The sequence below is a fragment of the Callorhinus ursinus genome, unplaced genomic scaffold (assembly GCF_003265705.2).
Source record: "Callorhinus ursinus isolate GAN/ISIS: 27379988/994484 unplaced genomic scaffold, GSC_fseal_2.0 scaffold2, whole genome shotgun sequence".
NCBI lineage: Eukaryota > Metazoa > Chordata > Mammalia > Carnivora > Otariidae > Callorhinus > Callorhinus ursinus.
Window position 1 is genome coordinate 12,183,088 of NW_027397064.1, and position 20,405 is coordinate 12,203,492.

General features: G+C 39.3%; 1 protein-coding gene across 9 annotated transcripts in view; it reads left to right on the forward strand.

Moving 5' to 3' along the window:
• Positions 1-20,405, forward strand: part of DOCK10 (dedicator of cytokinesis 10) — a 262,982-nt gene that overhangs the window by 220,629 nt on the left and 21,948 nt on the right. For 8 of the 9 annotated variants that reach the window (XM_073877933.1, XM_025890663.2, XM_073877920.1 and 5 more), the window contains 8 exons: positions 1,797-1,921; positions 3,424-3,536; positions 12,403-12,540; positions 13,219-13,401; positions 13,930-14,040; positions 15,759-15,974; positions 17,405-17,462; positions 17,790-17,888. In XM_073877933.1, the coding sequence (XP_073734034.1) occupies positions 1,797-1,921; positions 3,424-3,536; positions 12,403-12,540; positions 13,219-13,401; positions 13,930-14,040; positions 15,759-15,974; positions 17,405-17,462; positions 17,790-17,888 (1,043 nt within the window). The remainder of the gene's footprint in view (positions 1-1,796; positions 1,922-3,423; positions 3,537-12,402; positions 12,541-13,218; positions 13,402-13,929; positions 14,041-15,758; positions 15,975-17,404; positions 17,463-17,789; positions 17,889-20,405) is intronic. The other variant, XM_073877946.1, reaches the window with a different exon arrangement.

The window sequence follows — 20,405 nt, forward strand, 5'->3', positions numbered from 1 at the left end:
TGTGTATATAGGTATGGGGGTGTGGATGTGCACACACACACACACGTATGTATGCATATACTTCAAACCAAATGCAGATTTCAAGTAACTCTGTGTTTTTCTGAAAAACCTTCTTAGGTACTGCCCGATCTGCCCCGCTAGCTTATGAAGACCTAAGAGGCAAGGATTATGCTCTATTTATGTGCACTAGGGCACAGTGCCATGCATAGGACGAGGGTTAATAGGTACCTTAATTTAATTGAGCCCAAAAAGACATAATTCCAATAAATGACTCATTTAATATTTGCTAACCTCCTAGTGACAAAGTAAAATGCCGAGGTTGTATCTCCCTATTCCTCTCAATGATTGTAATATGTTAGCTGCTGCTAGAGTTCGTATTAGAGATCAAATTATTTTTTAAAGGGTCAAGGGCAATGAGGAAGCATGGATGGTTCCACAAGCTCATGTTAGATTTCCTAGTCATGACACTGATTTAACTAGCATATAGGACCCGGAGTCATCCTTTATTAATCTACCTGGTCGGGAAATTTCGCCCTGAAATCCTACTTTAAATCTCCCCTGAGTCTAGTAAATAAGAATTCTTCGTGAAAATTTTCTCTACTTTGATTTATTCTTCCCAGAGATACCATAATAATATATAATATGAAAATGGCTATATTTTAGAAAGAATTTTAGAAATAGGAAAGTGGTATATAACCAATAAATTATGGAGTAAATTTTGCCTCTTAGTCCATAGAGACTCCTTGAAGTGGCCCCTTGTGTGAAAGTAAATGAGAAAACATAATAGGCATGTTTTGCAAATGGTAATAGAATAGAGGACTATAAACACTGACTTATCAAGTTTAAAGACAATAATAATGTACCTGAGGTCCCTATAGTCTTGTTAATGTTTGGTCAGTTAGGTTTCAGGTCATTCTTCTTGAATGATCTAGATAAGCCCTGGCCATTCCTACTTTTCCCCTTCTAGAAACAGGATTTTTCCTTGAGGAGTTCCAAACTAAAATAGACTCATAACCTGGAAATAAACCAGTCCCAAAGGTCTAAGCCATTCAGCCCAGAACTCATTATTTATTGTAGCTTCAGGAATGACCCGGACTCCCCTGGCTACTGAAAACCAAAGTTAGATCTTCTGGGCCTCGAGCCATCCAAAGCATTTGATTTGACCAGAACCAAATGAGCCTTGAAGTGTGTGACCAAGAGAAAACCATTGCCTTTTCTATAGGCTTGACTCTTCAGGGTATCTCCTATTGCCTGCTTTCCTTAAAAAAAAAAAAAAATGTTCTATTATGTTGGCCAAATGATAGCTTAAATGAAAGTAAAGAATGGGAAGTGTTCCTACTTCCACATAACACTGGCTCATTCCCCCAGATGGACATGAAAGGAGACATTGAATGAGAACCATTGCAAGCCATTGTCATCGGCCTGGGAACATAGCTGCACTCAGGGCCCCCTTAGCTCTCTCCCTTACCAAGATGGAATCCCATGGAATTCCCATGGAATCTCATGATCTCAATAAACAATAATGAATATGCTTGTTCAGATTTAAATTCAGTATCTGTTATTCTTCTATCATCCTTTGGTATTGATTATCCTTCTGAACCTATTTTTGGCTTAAATAAAATTTCTCTAAAAGTATTCTTAAAACTCCCTTTTATCATGTTGCCTGTAATCAATATTTTTAATACAACATCTCTGTTTAAAAGTCATTTATATTTGACTCAATCTAGAATACTTGATTGAACATCAGTATGTCATATCTCTTGTACTTTAACCATTTCTTCCTATTCAATTTTCAGGATGCATACCACGTCCACTCATGAAGGACATAAGCAGCACAGATCACAAACTTTACCTATAATTCGAGGCAAAAATGCACTTTCAAACCCCAAACTCTTACAGATGTTAGACAATACCATGTCCAGTAAGTAAACAAGAAATAATAGGAATACAATGGTAATCAGTGTTTCTCTAGATGTGTGGAAAACATGAAATGCATTATAATGTCAGAAACATAGGAAATGTTGGCATGCCACCGAGACCACTGCTTTTCAGGCTTGCTGTAGCCCAAGGAATTTTCTTAGAGGGGAAAAAAAAACCACCTAGAGAGGTGGTTTAAAAAATGTAGTGTCTCTATAAGGAAGAAAGGAAAAAAGCAAATAGCTCAGTATAATCTGCTGGGTGTAGCTCCTCTGGTATCAAGTGACTTTGCTATTGTCAGTCTTATGGGGGCCTCTCTCAACCAGATTATTACTTTCTGCTCTTTGGGAAGAGGAGTAAGTTGCCCATGTCCCAGAAGCAGTAAGTGTGACATCTTGAACACAATGATGCAGACATTTCAGCTTGTGAATGAGGAAAAATGGACCCAGGGTTTTGTACCATGTACGTGTTAGTGACTATGGGCATGTGACCAGAGTTACCTGTTTGAAGGCATGGGCCTTCACCTATAAATACCTTTAGTGCCATTAATGGCCATTAATGCACACTGCCCACAGAGACTGTACATTTAGTCTGTTAGCCTGGGAGCATAAAACTAGACCCAGACTGGGAATGAAAGAAATGTGACTCTGTCAATGCCTACATCAATGGAAAAGAAGAAATAATGGATCACTCTTGTCTACAGCTGACATGAAAAGGGTGCACACACTGTCTTAGTCAGTTGGAGTTACTACAACAAGTTAACAGTCTGGGTGGCTTAAACAACAAACATTTATTTCTCAGAGTTCTGGAAGGGTGGGAGGTCTAAAGTCAAGGTCTTTTTTTTTTTTTTAAGATTTTATTTATTTATATGACAGAGAGAGAGATAGCCAGAGCAGGAACACAAGCAGGGAGAGTGGGAGAGGGAGAAGCAGGCTTCCCGCGGAGTGGAGAGCCCGATGCGGGACTCGATTCCAGGATCCTGGGATCATGACCTGAGCTGAAGGCAGACACTTAACGACTGAGCCACCCAGGCGCCCCTAAAGTCAAGGTCTTAATAGATTTGATGTCTGATGAGAATCCTCTACCTAGTTTGCAGACATGCAGACATGTTGTGTCCTCACATGACAGGGAGAAACATGATCTTTCTGGTGTCCCTTTTTATAAGAGCACTAATCCATTCATGAGGGCTCCACCCTCATGAGCTAATTACTCCCAAAGATCCCCCCTCCAAATACCATCACACTGGGGATTAGTACTCCAAAATAGGAATCTGGGGGGACACAAACATTCAGTCTATAGCATCCACTAAAGATTCTGTATAGAATTTTTGATTCAGCCAATAAGGTAATTGAACAAACAAAAGAGCCTTGATTTACTAAATTGATTTAATAAATTGCTTATCAAAATACCAATAAACATTGAATATGTTATAATAGAAGAAAGAACTTTGTGAGATACTAAGAGTTTTCTTAGACATTTATGCATGTTCTACCTTATATTTTGTAGGCAACTCCAATGAAATAGACATTGTGCACCATGTGGACACAGAGGCCAATATAGCTACAGAGGTCTGCCTGACGATTCTAGACCTGCTGTCCCTCTTCACCCAGATCCACCAGGTAAGCTGATTCTTATTTTTCCTTTAAATTTTTTATTGTTATGTTAATCAGCATACATTACCTCATTAGTTTTTGATGTAGTGTTCCATGATTCATTGTTTGTGCATAACACCCAGTGCTCCATGCAGAACGTGCCCTCTTTAATACCCATCACCAGGCTAACCCATCTCCCCACCCCCTCCCCTCTAGAACCCTCAGTTTGTTTCTCAGAGTCCATCGTCTCTCATGGTTCATCTCCCCCTCCAATTTCCCCCCTTTCATTCTTCCCCTCCTGCTATCTTCTTTTTTCTTTTTTCTTAACATATACTGCATTATTTGTTTCAGAAGTACAGATCTGTGATTCAACAGTCTTGCACAATTCACAGCGCTCACCATAGCACATACCCTCCCCAATGTCTATCACCCAGCCACCCCATCCCTCCCACCCCACCCCCACTCCAGCAACCCTCAGTTTGTTTCCTGAGATTAAGAATTCCTCATATCAGTGAGGTCATATGATACATGTCTTTCTCTGATTGACTTATTTCACTCAGCATAACACCCTCCAGTTCCATCCACGTCGTTGCAAATGGCAAGATCGCATTCCTTTTGATGGCTGCATAATATTCCATTGTGTATATATACCACTTCTTCTTTATCCATTCATCTGTCGATGGACATCTTGGCTCTTTCCACAGTTTGGCTATTGTGGACATAACATTGGGGTGCACGTACCCCTTAGGATCCCTACATTTGTATCTTTGGGGTAAATACCCAGTAGTGCAATTGCTGGATCATATGGTAGCTCTATTTTCAACTGTTTGAGGAACCTCCATACTGTTTTCCAGAGTGGCTGCACCAGCTTGCATTCCCACCAACAGTGTGGGAGGGTTCCCCTTTCTCCACATCCCCACCAGCATCTGTCGTTTCCTGACTTGGTAATTTTAGCCCTTCTGACTGGTGTGAGGTGGTATCTCATGGAGGTTTTGATTTAGATTTCCCTGATGCCGAGCGATGGTGAGCACTTTTTCACGTGTCTGTTGGCCATTTGGATGTCTTCTTTGGAAAAATATCTGTTCATGTCTTCTGCCCATCTCCTGATTGGCTTCTTTGTTCCTTGGGTATTGAGTTTGATAAGTTCTTTATAGATTTTGGATACTAGCCCTTTATCTGATATGTCATTTGCAAATATTTTCTCCCATTCTGTCGGTTGTCTTTTGATTTTGTGGACTGTTTCTTTTGCTGTGCAAAAGCTTTTTATCTTGATGAAATCCCAATAGTTCATTTTGCCCTTGCTTCCCTGCAAGGTTTGTGATGTTTCTAGGAAGAAGTTGCTGTAGCTGAGGTCGAAGAGGTTGCTGCCTGTGTTCTCCTTTAGGATTTTGATGGACTCCTGTCTCACGTTTAGGTCTTTCAACCATTTGGAGTCTATTTTTGTGTGTGGTGTAAGGAAATGGTCCAGTTTCATTTTTCTGCATGTGGCTGTCCAATTTTCCCAACACCGTATGTTGAAGAGACTGTCTTTTTTCCATTGGACATTCTTTCCTGCTTTGACAAAGATGAGTTGACCATAGAGTTGAGGGTCCATTTCTGGGCTCTCGATTCTGTTCCATTGATCTATGTGTCTGTTTTTGTGCCAGTACCATACTGTCTTGATGATGACAGCTTTGTAATAGAGCTGGAAGTCTGGAATTGTGATGCCGCCAGCTTTGCTTTTCTTTTTCAATATTCCTCTGGCTATTTGGGGTCTCTTCTGGTTCCATGCAAATTTTAGGATTATTTGTTCCATTTCTTTGAAAAAAGTGGATGGTATTTTGATGGGGATTGCATTGAATGTGTAGCTTGCTCTAGGTAGCATTGACATCTTCCCAATGTTTGTTCTTCCAATCCATGAGCATGGAACGTTTTTCCATTTCTTTGTGTCTTCTTCAATTTCTTTCATGAGTATTTTATAGTTTTCTGAGTACAGATCCTTTGCGTCTTTGGTCAAATTTATTCCTAGGTATCTTATGGTTTTGGGTGCAATTGTAAATGGGATCGACTCCTTGATTTGTCTCTCTTCTGTCTTGTTGTTGGTATATAGGAATGCCACTGATTTCTGTGCATTGATTTTAGATCCTGCTACTTGACTGAATTCCTGTATGAGTTCTAGCAGTTTTGGGGTGAGTCTTTTGGGTTTTCCACATACAGTATCATATCATCTGCAAAGAGTGAGAGTTTCACTTCCTCTTTGCCGATTTGGATGCTTTTGATTTCTTTTTGTTGTCTGATTGCTGTGGTTAGGACTTCTAATACTATGTTGAATAGCAGTGGTGAGAGTGGACAACCCTGCCGCATTCTTGACCTTAGGGGAAAGGCTCTCAGTTTTTCCCCATTGAGAATGATATTCGCTGTAGGTTTTTCATAGATGGCTTTTATGATATTGAGGTATGTACCCTCTATCCCTATATTCTGAAGAGTTTTGATCAAGAAAGGATGCTGTACTTTGTCAAATGCTTTTTCTGCATCTATTGAGAGGATCATATGATTCTTGTTCTTTCTTTTGTTAATGTACTGTATCACGTTGATTGATTTGTGGATGTTGAACCAACCTTGCAGCCCAGGGATAAATCCCGCTTGGTTGTGGTGAATAATCCTTTTAATGTACTGTTGGATCCTATCGGCTAGTATTTTGGTGAGAATTTTTGCATCCATGTTCATCAAGGAAATTGGTCTGTAGTTCTCTTTTTTGATGGATTCTTTGGTTTTGGGATCAAGGTAATGGTGGCCTCATAAAATGAGTTTGGAATTTTTCCTTCCATTTCTATTTTTTGGAAGTTTCAGGAGAATAGGTATTAATTCTTCTTTAAATGTCTGATAGAATTCCCCTGGGAAGCCATCTGGCCCTGGGCTTTTGTTTGTTGGGAGATTTTTGATGACTGCTTCAATTTCTGTAGTGGTTATAGGTCTGTTCAGGTTTTCTATTTCTTCCTGATTCAGTTTTGGTAGTTGATACATCTCTAGGAATGCACCCATTTCTTCCAGGTTATCTAATTTGCTGGCATAGAGTTGCTCATAATATGTTCGTATAATTGTTTGTATTTCTTTGATGTTGGTTGTGATCTCTCCTCTTTCATTCATGATTTTGTTGATTTGGGTCATTTCTCTTTTCTTTTTGATAAGTCTGGCCAGGGGTTTATCAATCTTGTTAATTCTTTCAAAGAACCAGCTCCTAGTTTTGTTGATCTGTTCTACTGTTCTTTTGGTTTCTAGTTCATTGATTTCTGCTCTGATCTTTATTATTTCTTTTCTCCTGCTGGGTTTAGGCTTTATTTGCTGTTCTTTCTCCAGCTCCTTTAGGTGTAGGGTTAGGTTGTGTATTTGAGACCTTTCTTGTTTCTTGAGAAAGGCTTGGATTGCTATATACTTTCCTCTCAGGACTGCCTTTGCTGTATCCCAAAGATTTTGAACAGCTGTATTTTCATTTTCATTTGTTTCCATGAATTTTTTTAATTCTTCTTTAATTTCCTGGTTGACCCATTCATTCCTTAGTAAGATGCTCTTTAGCCTCCATGCATTTGAGTTCTTTCCAACTTTCCTCTTGTGATTGAGTACTAGTTTCAAAGCATTGTGGTCTGAAAATATGCAGGGAATAATCCCAATCTTTTGGTACTGGTTGAGACCTGATTTGTGACCTAGGATGTGATCAATTCTGGAGAATGTTCCATGGGCACTAGAGAAGAATGTGTATTCCGTTGCTTTGCGATGGAATGTTCTGAATACGTCTGTGAAGTCCATTTGGTCCAGTGTGTCATTTAAAGTCTTTATTTCCTTGTTGATATTTTGCTTTGATGATCTGTCCATTTCAGTCAGGGGGGTGTTAAAGTCTCCCACTATTGTTGTATTGCTGTCAATGTGTTTCTTCGCTTTTGTTATTAATTGCCTTATATAATTGGCTGCTCCCATGTTCGGGGCATAGATATTTACAATTGTTAGATCTTCTTGTTGGATAGACCCTTTAAGTAGGATATAGTGTCCTTCCTCATCTCTTATTACAGTCTTTGTTTTAAAATCTAGTTTGTCTGATATAAGGATTGCCACCCCAGCTTTCTTTTGGTGTCCATTAGCATGGTAAATGGTTTTCCACCCCCTCACTTTCAATCTGGGGGTGTCTTTGGGTCTAAAATGAGTCTCTTGCAGACAGCATATGGATGGGTCTTGTTTTTTAATCCCATCTGATAGCCTGTGTCTTTTGATTGGGGCATTTAGCCCATTTACATTCAGGGTAACTATTGAAAGGTATGAATTTAGTGCCATTGTATTGCCTGTAAGGTGACTGTTACTATATATTGTCTCTGTTCCTTTCTGATCTGTGCTGCTTTTAGGCTCTCTCTTTGCTTAGAGGACCCCTTTCAATATTTCTTGGAGGGCTGGTTTCGTGTTTGCAAATTCCTTTAGTTTTTGTTTGTCCTGGAAGCTTTTTATCTCTCCTTCAATTTTCAGTGAGAGCCTAGCTGGATATAGTAGTCTTGGCTGCATATTTTTCTCATTTAGTGCTCTGAAGATATCATTCCAGTCCTTTCTGTCCTGCCAGGTCTCTGTGGATAGGTCTGTTGCCAATCTAATGTTTCTACCATTGTAGGTTACATATCTCTTCTCCCGAGCTGCTTTCAGGATTTTCTCTTTGTCTCTGAAACTTGTAGGTTTTACTAGTAGATGTCGGGGTGTTGACCTATTTTTATCGATTTTGAGAGGGCTTCTCTGTGCCTCCTGGATTTTGATGCCTGTTTCCTTCCTCACATTAGGGAAGTTCTCTGCTATTATTTGCTCCAATATACCTTCTGCCCCTCTCTCTCTTTCTTCTTCTTCTGGGATCCCAATTATTCTAATGTTGTTTTGTCTTATCGTATCACTTATCTCTCGAATTCTGCCCTCGTGATCCTGTAGTTGTTTCTCTCTCTTTTTCTCAGCCTCTTTACTTTCCATCATTTGGTCTTCTATATCACTGATTCTCTCTTCTGCCTCATTTATCCTAGCAGTTAGTGCCCCCATTTTTGATTGCACCTCATTTATAGCCTTTTTGATTTTGACTTGTTTAGATTTTAGTTCTTTTATTTCTCCAGAAAGGGTTTCTCTAACAATTCCCACGCTTTTTTCAAGCCCAGCTAGTATCTTTAAAGTCATGATTCTGAACTCTAGGTCCGACATCGTACTAATGTCCGTATTGAGTAGGTCCCTGGCTGACGGTACTACCTCTTGTTCTTTTTGCTGAGGTGATTTTTTTCGTCTTGTCATTTTGTCCAGAGGAGAATAGATGAATGAGAGAACAAAATGCTAACAGGTTTACAACGTCCCCAGCAAATATACTGTATACAAATCAGAAAAGACCTGAAACCAGGGGAAAAGAAAGGGAAAGAAAGAAAAAAGAAAGAGAAAAGAAAGAAAGGGGAAAAAAACCAAAAAGAAGAAGATTAAAAACAAAAACAGAACAATACCAAAAAAACCGAATATGATCAAATATGATCAGGTTAGTGCATAGATCAGTGCCACAGACTAGATTTTGGGTGTATTTTGGTCTGTTAGGAAAAAGTGCCTCCTAAAATTTTAAAGGAAGAAAGACTTATATATGTACAAAATAAAGGGTGATACAATGAAGGGATGGAAGATGACTGTAAAGATGAAAATTATAAAAGATTTTATAAAAGGAATTGATACGATAAGAAGTTTGAAAAAAGAAAGAAGAAGATTTAAAGAAAAAAAAAAGGGAGAGAATGTGATCAGGCAGGAGACTAGAACAAAGCCATACACTAGTGATTTAGGGTATATTTTGATCTGTTAGAAGAAACTGTATCTCAAAATTTTAAAGAGAGAACAACTTATATATATATGCCAAAAATAAGGGTAACTATTATGAAGGGCAAAATATGACTCTAAAAATGAAAAATAATGTTTTTTTTTTAAAAAGGGATTGATAAGATGTTGGTTGAAAAAGGGAAAAAGAGAAATTAAAAAAAAAGTTAAAAAAATTAACTTTGAAAAACTAATGAATCATGGTAAAAAAAAAGCCATGAATTCTATGTGCCGTATTCCCCTAGCGCTAGAGTTCTCCCGTTCTCCTTGATCGGTAAACTTGGTCTTGGCTTGCTGGCTGTTCGTGCTGATCTTCTGGGGGAGGGGCCTGTTGCCGTGGTTCCCAAATGTCTTTGCCGGAGGCGGAATTGCCTTGTCCTTGCCAGTCCGGGCTAAGGAAGCTGCTTGGGTTTGCTCTCAGGAGCTTTTGTTCCCTGCAAGCTCTCGGTACAGCTTTGGAGGAGGACAGTGAAAATGGCGGCCTCCCAATCTCCGTCCCAGAGGAGGCAAGAACTCGGGGCTCCGCTCCTCAGTGCACCCCCAGAGGAAAGCAGTCCCTCCCGTCTGCCTGGTCTCTGGCCGCACTCCGTGCTCATCCGGCCTGTGACCGAGCGTTTCTATCTCTGGCACCCGACCCCGTGTGGAGTCTCCAAACCCAGCAGATCCCTGCGGTGCGCTCCCGCGCCGCTCCTCCCGGGGGAGGAAGGGGAGTCTCCCTGGCTCTGCCACTTGTTGGGTCCCTGCTGGAGGAGCAGTGGCCCGACTGGGCCACGGATCACGGTTTATGGCAACCCTGAGCTGAGAGCCCGCGCCTCAGCTCCGTCTCTGCAGCCGGCTTCCCCGCTCTGATCCCTGGGAGCTCTGGCGCACTCAGGCACCCCTGGTCTTTCTGTGACCCCGAGGGTCCTGAGACCACACTGTCCCGCGAGGGTTCCACCCCCCGCTTAGCCACTGGAGTGACGTCTCTCAGCGGAGCAGACTTCTAAAAGTTCCGATTTTGTGCTCCGCGGCTCTGTCACTTGCCAGAAGCAGCCGACGGAGGCCCCCTCCCCCGCCGTCTATCCTCTCGAATATCGCCTCGGATTCACTTCTCCACACGTCCTACCTTCCAGAAAGTGGTCGCTTTTCTGTTCAGAGAGTTGCTGCTATTCTTTTCTTTGATCTCCTGTTGAGTTCGTAGGTGTTCAGAATGGTTTGAACCCTATTCAGCTGAATTCCTGAGACCAGACGAAATCCAGGTCTCCTACTCCTCCGCCATCTTGCTCCGACCCCCAGTCGGCTTGGCCCTGGGCTTTTGTTTGTTGGGAGATTTTTGATGACCGCTTCAATTTCCTTAGTGGTTATAGGTCTGTTCAGGTTTTCTATTTCTTCCTGGTTCAGTTTTGGTAGTTGATACATCTCTAGGAATGCATCCATTTCTTCCAGGTTATCCAATTTTCTTCACCAGGTAAGTTGATTCTAACATCTTCAGCAACCATCATAAAATGGGAGGAAGAAAAGTCATGGGAAGTCAAGAACATGTTTTATGAAATCAAGTAACCTTACATAAATCAACCTAAGTGTGAATGGAAAAAAATTTGAAAGATGAGATTCAGAATTTATCAGAAGTTGACTACTGCTCAAATGACATATGTACATACATATGTCACTATCATCAAATAATAAACATTTTTCCTTATTCCTCCTGCTTCACTCTCAGACAAGCCAGGCTGAGGGAGAGTGTGACTCTACTTTTTCAGTCTCAAGGGGAGAGACAAATGACAGCTAGATCCAACAGACTAATAATGATGAGCATATTTTCGTGTGTTTATTTGTCATCTGTGTGATTTTGGGGAAATAATACCACTACATACTATTAGAATGACTACATTTTAAAAAACTGACCATACCAACTTTTGGCAAGGATATGGAAAAACTGGAATTCTCATCCACTGATGGTGGGAATGCAAACACTCTGGAAAACAGGATAGTAGTCTAAAATGTTAAACATGTGTCTATCATGTGACCAGCCATTTCAATATTGAGAATTTACCCAGGCATCTGGTCACTTGGTCATTTACAAGCATTTGGTCACACAAAACTGTGTACACAAATATTCAGAGAAGCCTTATTTTTAATAAACCCTGAAAACAACCCAAATGTACATCAACAGGTGAATGGATTTTAAAAATGGTGGTATATCCATATAATAGAATACTGCTCATCACTGCATAGTAAAAGAAGGGAACGAAAAGAGTATTGTATATTTCCATTTACATAAAATTTTATAAATGCAAACTATAGAAATTACATGTCAGTTATACCTCAGTAGAGATATTTAAAATATTAGCTCAATCTAATGAGCTTACAGATGTTCAGGGTTGAACTAGCAATAGTTGGATCCACTGAATAAAGTCTACACCAAACAGAATGATTATGCCAAGAAAGCTCTGCTTTCAGGTGAAATGTCATCATGGCGGTAGAAAAAGCAAAAACCGTATTTTAATTCTTTATTACTCAGTGAAAATGTCAGTCAAATCTCAGACATCACAAAGTCACTACCAATGCCTACGAGGACCTGCCTCCTTGTGATCTCATCTGTAACCTCATCTTCTACCTCTCTCCTCATCTTGGCCCATGCCCCATGCTCAGGCTGTTCTGCTTTTTTTTTTTTTTCCAACCTTGAACTCATAAGCTTCTTCCCAATTCATATCCCTGGTACTCTCTCTTTCTCTTTCCTTAGTCCCTTCAGATCAGCGCATCACCAATTCCTTTAGCTCACATGTCAGTTCATCCATTAAAGAGGTCTTGACTAACTACCTTATCTAGGGTAACCCTATGCCCTAAGCAGTTACTTTTTATTATATCCTATCATTCTGCTCTATTTTCTTATTTAGTAATTTTTTCAATCAGTGCTGTGTAAGTTTCAGTGGGAACATAGACTTTATCTCCTTATTCAACACTATTTCCAGTGCCTACAATTGTGCCTACCACATAGTAGGTTCACAATAAATATCTTTTGAAAAAAATACAGTTGTCCTTTAACTCATCCTAAATAACTTCTGTGTTAAATTTCCAGAGACAGCTCCAACAATCTGAATGTCAAAATTCAACGATGAAGAGGGTCTTTGACACCTACATGCTCTTTTTCCAAGTCAACCAGTCAGCCACAGCGCTGAAGCATGTGTTTGCCTCCTTGAGACTGTTTGTATGCAAGGTAAGCATTCTCCTGGTTCCAGTGAAAGCTAGGGGAAAGATGATGATAGACACATATTAATCTTGACATGTCTCAGTGTGGAGGAAAGAAGGCTTGTTTTCTTCAATTTTGGTTTATGTGGTTTTATTAGACTATTTGGGGGTTTTAATAAGCCATTTGATTCATGGTCTGAAAATAAGTTCACAGCCTTGACAGCCTATCGGCTGGGATATCAAAAGGGAATAAAATTAATAGCTAACCATCTTTTTTTTGGGTTCTCAGTGTTTGCGGCAGAGTTAAGTAAAATGCACATCATCAACTGTGATGTCCATTCATGCCAAGTAAAATTGCCACATTAAAATAGAGCTACCACCTTTGAGGATCCCTGTGGTTTTACAATGTTGGGTCAACAGAAAGCATTTCCATGCTCTTAGTCCCTGGTTCTGGTTTGTCATTTGTTATTGATGCATGGGAGACTTACCATGTAGAGAATGATTATTTCTGGGGAAAAAAAAGAAATATTAATATAGACTTAAATAAATACAATTCTATCCCCTCCACTTGCAAATAGAAGAAAAAGACAAGGTTGAAAAAAAAAAAAAAGAAGGTGGATTGTGTTTTAAGGAATTCTAAAATTGGGCATAAACAGAGCAACTTGAAAGCATGGTCAGCCCTTAACCAGTCCTTCTATTTCCATAGTTTCCTTCAGCATTCTTTCAGGGGCCAGCCGACCTGTGTGGATCGTTCTGCTATGAAGTCCTGAAATGCTGTAACCACAGGTCACGGTCAACACAGACTGAAGCATCAGCACTTCTGTACTTTTTCATGAGAAAGAATTTTGAATTTAACAAGCAAAAGTCAATTGTCCGGTCCCACTTACAAGTAAGTGCTGCCAAATTTCAGTAATTTGTTGTGAAAACCACTCATCTGTTCCCGCGCTGATAAAAGGCTCCTGGCCCCAGGGCAAGAGCTACAAACTCCTCTGCCAAAGCCCTCCTTAAAGACGCTCAGCACACTCAACTCTCACTCAGAGGAAGAGGGCAGCTGGGCAGAAATCAGCAAAGCCCATAACTCCACTTGGACTTTTCCTTTCTTCTGCCAGGGAACAGAATCAAATAGAATACACGACTCGGGAAACCATGGCTATCTCTAGGATGCCAAACCCCACCAGATTCTGCACGCAGAAATGTGTTTCTTTAAGGCACCCCAAGATTCCTGCAACCTTCTTATATAAATATTTTAAATTATAGGAAACGCCCTAGATGACCTGACCTCCTGAAAATTTAATGCATGAAGATGCTGCTTTGGACCCACAGGGAGAAATCAATGCTACATTCATCCAGTAATTTCTTTAAAATTACTATTTCTGAGTTACCATTTTTGAAGTTTCATTGTTCTTTTCTCTTCTAGCTCATCAAGGCCGTAAGCCAGTTGATAGCCGATGCTGGGATTGGAGGCTCTAGGTTTCAACATTCCCTTGCAATTACCAATAATTTTGCTAATGGAGACAAGCAGATGAAAGTAAGAAAAGCCTTGTGGACATTTTCAAAGATTTAGGAATAAGACTAAACTGAATGATTGTGTGAAATATCAAAATCATGAAAAAATACAGGTTTTGTATTTTGTTTGTTGAGACTTGAACTGAGTGTAATGTTGAGTTTGCTTGTTTGAATTAACAAACAGCTCTGACCACTGTCAGTCTGTCATCTGTTAAGTGGAATTAGCAAGATGTGTGATTGGATGGGATATAATAAGGAAACTAACCACAAACATCCAGAAATACAGTGATTCCCTCATAATCCTATTCTTGGTCAAATTTTTTGGATCTTTCTTTTACGAATTTCTGAAGACTTAAAAAAAAGAGTTTCTGAAGACTTCTTTAGTCACAGTACTGAAAAGTCCAGGGATAGAGTCGTGCATCAGGCATGGCTCAACCCAGGGATTAAAATAATGTTTCCACATTAATTCAAAAAGATAGCTGCACCCCCACATTCATAGTAGCATTATTTACAATAGCCAATGCATGGAAACAAGCTAAGGGTCCATCAGTGAATGAATGGATAAAGCAGTTGTGGTGTACATATTCAATGGAAGATGTCAGGTACAACATGATGACTTTAGCTAACACTGTTCCTGCTATATAGAAAAGTTAATTGTTAAGTGAGAAAATCCTGAGTTGTCATCATATGGGGAATTTTTTTTTCCTTTTTCCTTTTTTTCTTTCTTTCCCTTGTACTGCATCTACATGGGCAGATGGATGAGCTGAACCGATTGTGGTACTCATTTCACAATATATATACATCAAACCGCCATGCTGTATGCCTTAAACTCATCCAGTGATGTATGTCAGTTACTTCTGAATAAAACTGGAAATAAATTTTTAATAAAGAAGTTTTTTTAATTAAACAAATCATCATGTTTTCAGGCCCCCTTCCCCTACTGCCTCGATTTTCGCCTCTCTATCTCTCAGTTCAGTATTCCTCTTTGTTTACTTCATTTACAAGCAGGCTCTCCCCATGAGCTTACTCTCTCAGAAATTCTGAGGACACTGGAGTATCCTATAAATGGAAAAAAAATGCATCAGGGCACCTGGGTGGCACAGCCACCTAAGTGTCTGCCTTCATGGTCCCGGGGTCCTGGGACCAAGTTCTGTGTGGGGCTACCTGCTCAGCAGGGAATCTGCTTCTCCCTCTCCGTCTGCCCCTCCCCCTCTCCCTCAGCTCATGCTATCTTTCTCTCAAGTCTCAAATAAATAAAGAAAATTGTTTAAAAAAGAAAAGAATAGAAAAGAAAAAGCATCTCATCCTGTAGTGCCAATCGAAGTCCCAGACCTGAATCTCTTTGTCTAAACCTTGTATCATATCCCCATTCCTACACTGATCACTGGCTTGGCCAGTTGATTGGCCAGGCCAGTTTGGTGGGCCACCCCCTGGTGCCTGCAGATGAAGTAAACCCTTTCAAATCACATGAACCAGAGCCAGAGAGGAGAGCACTTCGAAGAACAATCAGGATGCTGTTACTAAAAGAAGCTAGGTGAGCAGATAAGATGGAGTCCACTGCAGTTCTTATGGTCAAATGTGTACAACCACAATCATGGAATCATATATAAAGTACATATTTATGAACAATAAAGAGAATGCACCAAACTGTGAAACCAAGCCATAATTAATAGCATAACTTAAGTAACCTACCTTAGGAATTAGGAACAGATAATGACCCAGGCTCTCTGTTTTCCAAAGAACAGCAACTTCCCAGCAGAGGTGAAAGATCTGACAAAACGTATAAGGACTGTTTTGATGGCGACAGCTCAGATGAAGGAGCATGAGAAGGACCCTGAGATGCTGGTGGATCTCCAGTACAGCCTGGCAAATTCCTATGCAAGCACCCCTGAGCTGCGGAGGACCTGGCTCGAAAGCATGGCCAAGATTCACGCGAGAAATGGAGACTTATCCGAGGTGATTAGCGAAGGCTCAATCCTTCTCTATTGGCATTGTCCTTTTTATCAGGACGATTGGACTTTCATTTACAGTAGACTACCATATTTTTCCGCTCATCTAGATATGGCCCAATTATATATGATGTGCATTAAATTTGCATGTAGGACTCAAGAATGCCCAGATCCATGTAAATAACACCAAGTCAAGGCCAGAGTTGTTGGTATCAAAGGCAATATGCAATGCAGAACCAAAGATTAAAAGCCTAAGACTAAGGAGGATGGTTGTAAGGGTGTCTGGAAATTGAGTTATAGAAGTTAATGTTCTGTGTTTTAAAATGTCTTCCCTGTAATTGGAGTCAGATGGGGAAGTTTACCACCATGGTGAGTTATCTCAGGCTGCGGTAATCCGTCCTCATTTGCAGCTAGTCTGAACTGGTGATGGAAATACTAACACTCCCACGAGCCATGTAGGAGAGTGCACCGTGTGAAGGTTATAAATCAATAGCTAACTTTTTTATGTCAGTTCAAACACCGGGTGGATTTTTATGCAGCAATTCATAGACCCCGAGTGGTTTCCGGACACCAAATGGGAAATTTCTGCCTTATTCTCAAAAATACGCCCCTTTCGGGAAAAGATTATTTTATCTGGGATAGTCCTAACACCTGAAGTTCTTCTAAACGCATGTGAGGGATCCTGGGAGAGAAACAGAGCCAATTAGAAACCTCGGTTGGAGGCATTTTGGGGGGACAAGAATGAGAAACTCCAGTTCCCTTGGACGGTCCAGAAAATGGAAAAATAACTCCACAACCTTCAAAGGGAAAAGCTGAAGTCATTTGGACCCCTCAGCAGGTCAAGTTCTAGTACGTGTTCAGCAATGTTCAAGGCTCTTCAGGAGATAAGAGAGAATAATAAAATCGCCATATAGTCTGGTTGGGCGGGAGCACACATGTTACATTAGGCCACACTATTTAATCAAGTGCCACCTTGTGAGGCAACCATCTTAAAAACAGTAGATATTCAAATGAGGCCATTACTGGAAGGAGAAAAGCTAAGAAGGTAGCTTAATTTTACTCCCAATTTAGATCCCAATGCTATAGCTTGTAGTTTTACCAAGAAAAGAAAACTGTGGATTTTAAAAACATATACATTAGACTTAGATATTAAGGAAGGAGGGTAATTCTAATGAAAAATTCTTCAATTCAGCTCATTCACCCACTTGAAGACTACTCCCAGAAAAACACAAACAAAAATTCCCCAAAAGAATTTATTCTTGATTGTGAACTTTTGGGAAATCAAATCGATTCTTGGCTTTGATTCTTTCATTAAAAGGATTCCTCCACATATTCTCACATGGAATACTGACTCACCTTGGAAGATTCGTCCTGATTAGACAAATAGTAAAATCTACACTGTGCCTTCCTCTGAAACGGTTTTCCTTTTTATTACAGGCTGCTATGTGCTACATCCATATAGCTGCCCTCATTGCAGAATACCTGAAAAGAAAGGGTAAGACAGCCATGTGCAGGGAGAAAAGTCTAGAAGTTGACATGTTAAAACCTAAATTACAACTAACTTATTAATTTTAGGTTGTATTAATCTCAGTTATGTTTTATTTAGTAACATTAATTTTCACAGATATTTCTAATTATACTGTATTATAAATTTTAGCTCTCTCATGCTATTATCATGTTTATTTCATGCACAAAAAAGGCTAACTGGTCAGCCTCTTAGTTCAAAATGAGAATGTTTCATTGGTTAATGATTTAGAGTCTCATAAGCTTGTATTAACACCAACATGTAGCAATGTCTTAACCTCATCTTGCACTACCATAGGTTACTGGAAAATGGAAAAGATTTGCACACCATCCCTGCTCCCGGAGGATATCCACCCTTGTGATAGCTACCCATTACTAACAGCTCCTGGTGGAGGAAGTGAGTGGCCTGACTCTCCCGCATACACTTTACCCCCATGGAACAGTACTGAAGAAATCATGTTGCTGCTTAAATTCTATTTTGATGAAACTCTTAAATGTATTCTTAGAAGCAAAAACTATCTCAGACCTTCATAACTCCCACTGTAAAAGCTTGAAGCTCCTACCACTCCAAAATCTACCCAAATTTATGAAGTGTAGAACTGAAAAGTTCTCAGCACATAGAATTGCATCTTATCCAATATGTAGGATTATGAGTCATGGCCATATTTGCTACCAATCTGCATACTAGTTTGCCCTTGAGATTTTATTCTAAAATTGTTTAAAATTGCAAGAGAAATCTATTTAAATTTTGAAATGTAATAAGATGACTCATTTGAAACAAGGAATGCCAGAAATATATATGCAGGACTCTATAATCAACTTGTTCCATTTCCTTTTTTAAAAGCATAAACTGATTCAGACAATTTACGACATATAATAATTTACAGTATTGATTTCCTTTAATTAAGAATATGTCATCCTTAAAGTCTGATGAAAGATTTTGTAATAATACCTAAAGAATTACTCTTTGTAAAACATTTGGCAATATAGCCAATCCATTTAACCTGTTTTCTCTTGCAAAAGTTTGTTCAAACCCAAAGGTTATGGCCGGCGATGTATTAAGTGTAGTGGAAACCTCAGTGTATGAAAAACAGAAACAAATCTTTAGATATTAAAATCAAAATAACTGAACAAAAGGTAAATGGACTTTAGTTACAATATTTTGGAAACTTAATTAATCCCTTATTCTTTTAAATATGCATATGTTTTCTAAAGACTCTCAGTGGATTTTGCAAATAAGGCATTTGAACCAAATGACCAAAGTGAACTGTGAAACAGGGAGGTCATTTACTTGAGGAGGACACCAGATCTGGCATGATGGCTTGTGTCCATGCTAAAATTCAGGGATCTTCCTGCTTAGCTCCATACTCATGATTTAGCTTCATTTTTATATGCACGTCATCAAATGCATCACCGTTTTGCCTAACGTACCCTTCTTCCCCATCTATTTTGTATCATAATCAGACACTGTACAGCTCCATAAAAATGATTTCAAATTCTAACAAAAAACAAAATGGAAAAAACCTGATAGACTAGAGGTCAGTTTGAGAAATTATGGAAACTTATATCCCAAAATGTTGTGTGAAACTTTATTATTCAAAAAATGTTAAATACCCACTTCCAGACCTAAAGTAACACTGGACTCTAACATACCCATTGAGAAAAGAATATATTTGTTTAGTAAACTCTAAGGAAGGTGATTTTTTATGATGCATTAACATATATTCATATCCATTGGCATACATCTGAAGTCCTCAGTATACTTTTGTATTATGATGTTAAGAAGTCAGAGGAATAAAGTATCCCTTCAGTACAATGTGCACACAATAAGAATATCACCAAATATAAGCAACTCCAGAAAGTACAACTGTAGTAATGATCATCCTGCAAAAAATATATAATGACTTTCTCTGCTATATATCCCTGCTAATCGATTGTCATATATTAATATGTTTAATTGCAGAAATAATATTATTATTTTCAAAAGTAGGAAAGTAGAAATTTTAATGCAAGGATTAGATTGCAACAAGTATTCTAATTATAATTTCAAGCATGTTTGGGGAGTGATCATTTAGTTACATAGCCCATGAGCTGATAATTAAAAATGGAAATATCTCACAAAAGGATTAACTATAATTTTAAAAGCATTTGCTCCATGTAAGGGCCCACACTAGGCTCTATACTGGCAATATCTTGATTAGTTGCCAGTATCATTACTGATACTGAGTTAGGAGCTATTATGGCGTCCTGAGACGCCAACCAAGAGAAGTGATGCAACTTGACCCAGAGTTCATGGTTAGCTTGTGATGGGGCCAAAGTTCAAGGGCTGATCTGTTACCCCAAGCTGTGCTCCTGACTACTCAAATTCTCTACTGTTCAGTTCCAATCCCTCCTCTGGAGACATTGTCCATGATCAACTGTCTTTATATATTATCTGTAGAGCCAGATCTATTTATTTTTATCTTGGTAGCCACAGTGCTAGGAAAATTTAAGAAAGTTTCTAGATAATGCAAAAGAGTGAAAATTGGCAAGGAATGAGCATTGTTTCCATAATGCACTGATCATACCAGGTGTTTTCTCAAATATTAATGTACTAAATTCCTTCAACTATCCTTTGAAATAGATATTAACATCTTCAGTTTAACAAATGGGAAGAAGCAGGCTCAAAGAGTCTGGCCAAATTAAAACATTGGAACCATGTCTACCTACAAATTCTGTATTCTGTCCATAATTCTGTGCCACATTCTAAAAGAAAATGTGTCACTTGAAAAATGATACAAAATTATTAAACAGGATCATTGGTTGCCCTGGGAGAGAATATTTATCAACAGTCATTATATACCCATCTCGTTGACTATGTGAGTTTTATTGTACTATCACTTGTAACATCATAAAGAAAGGCATTATCTATTCC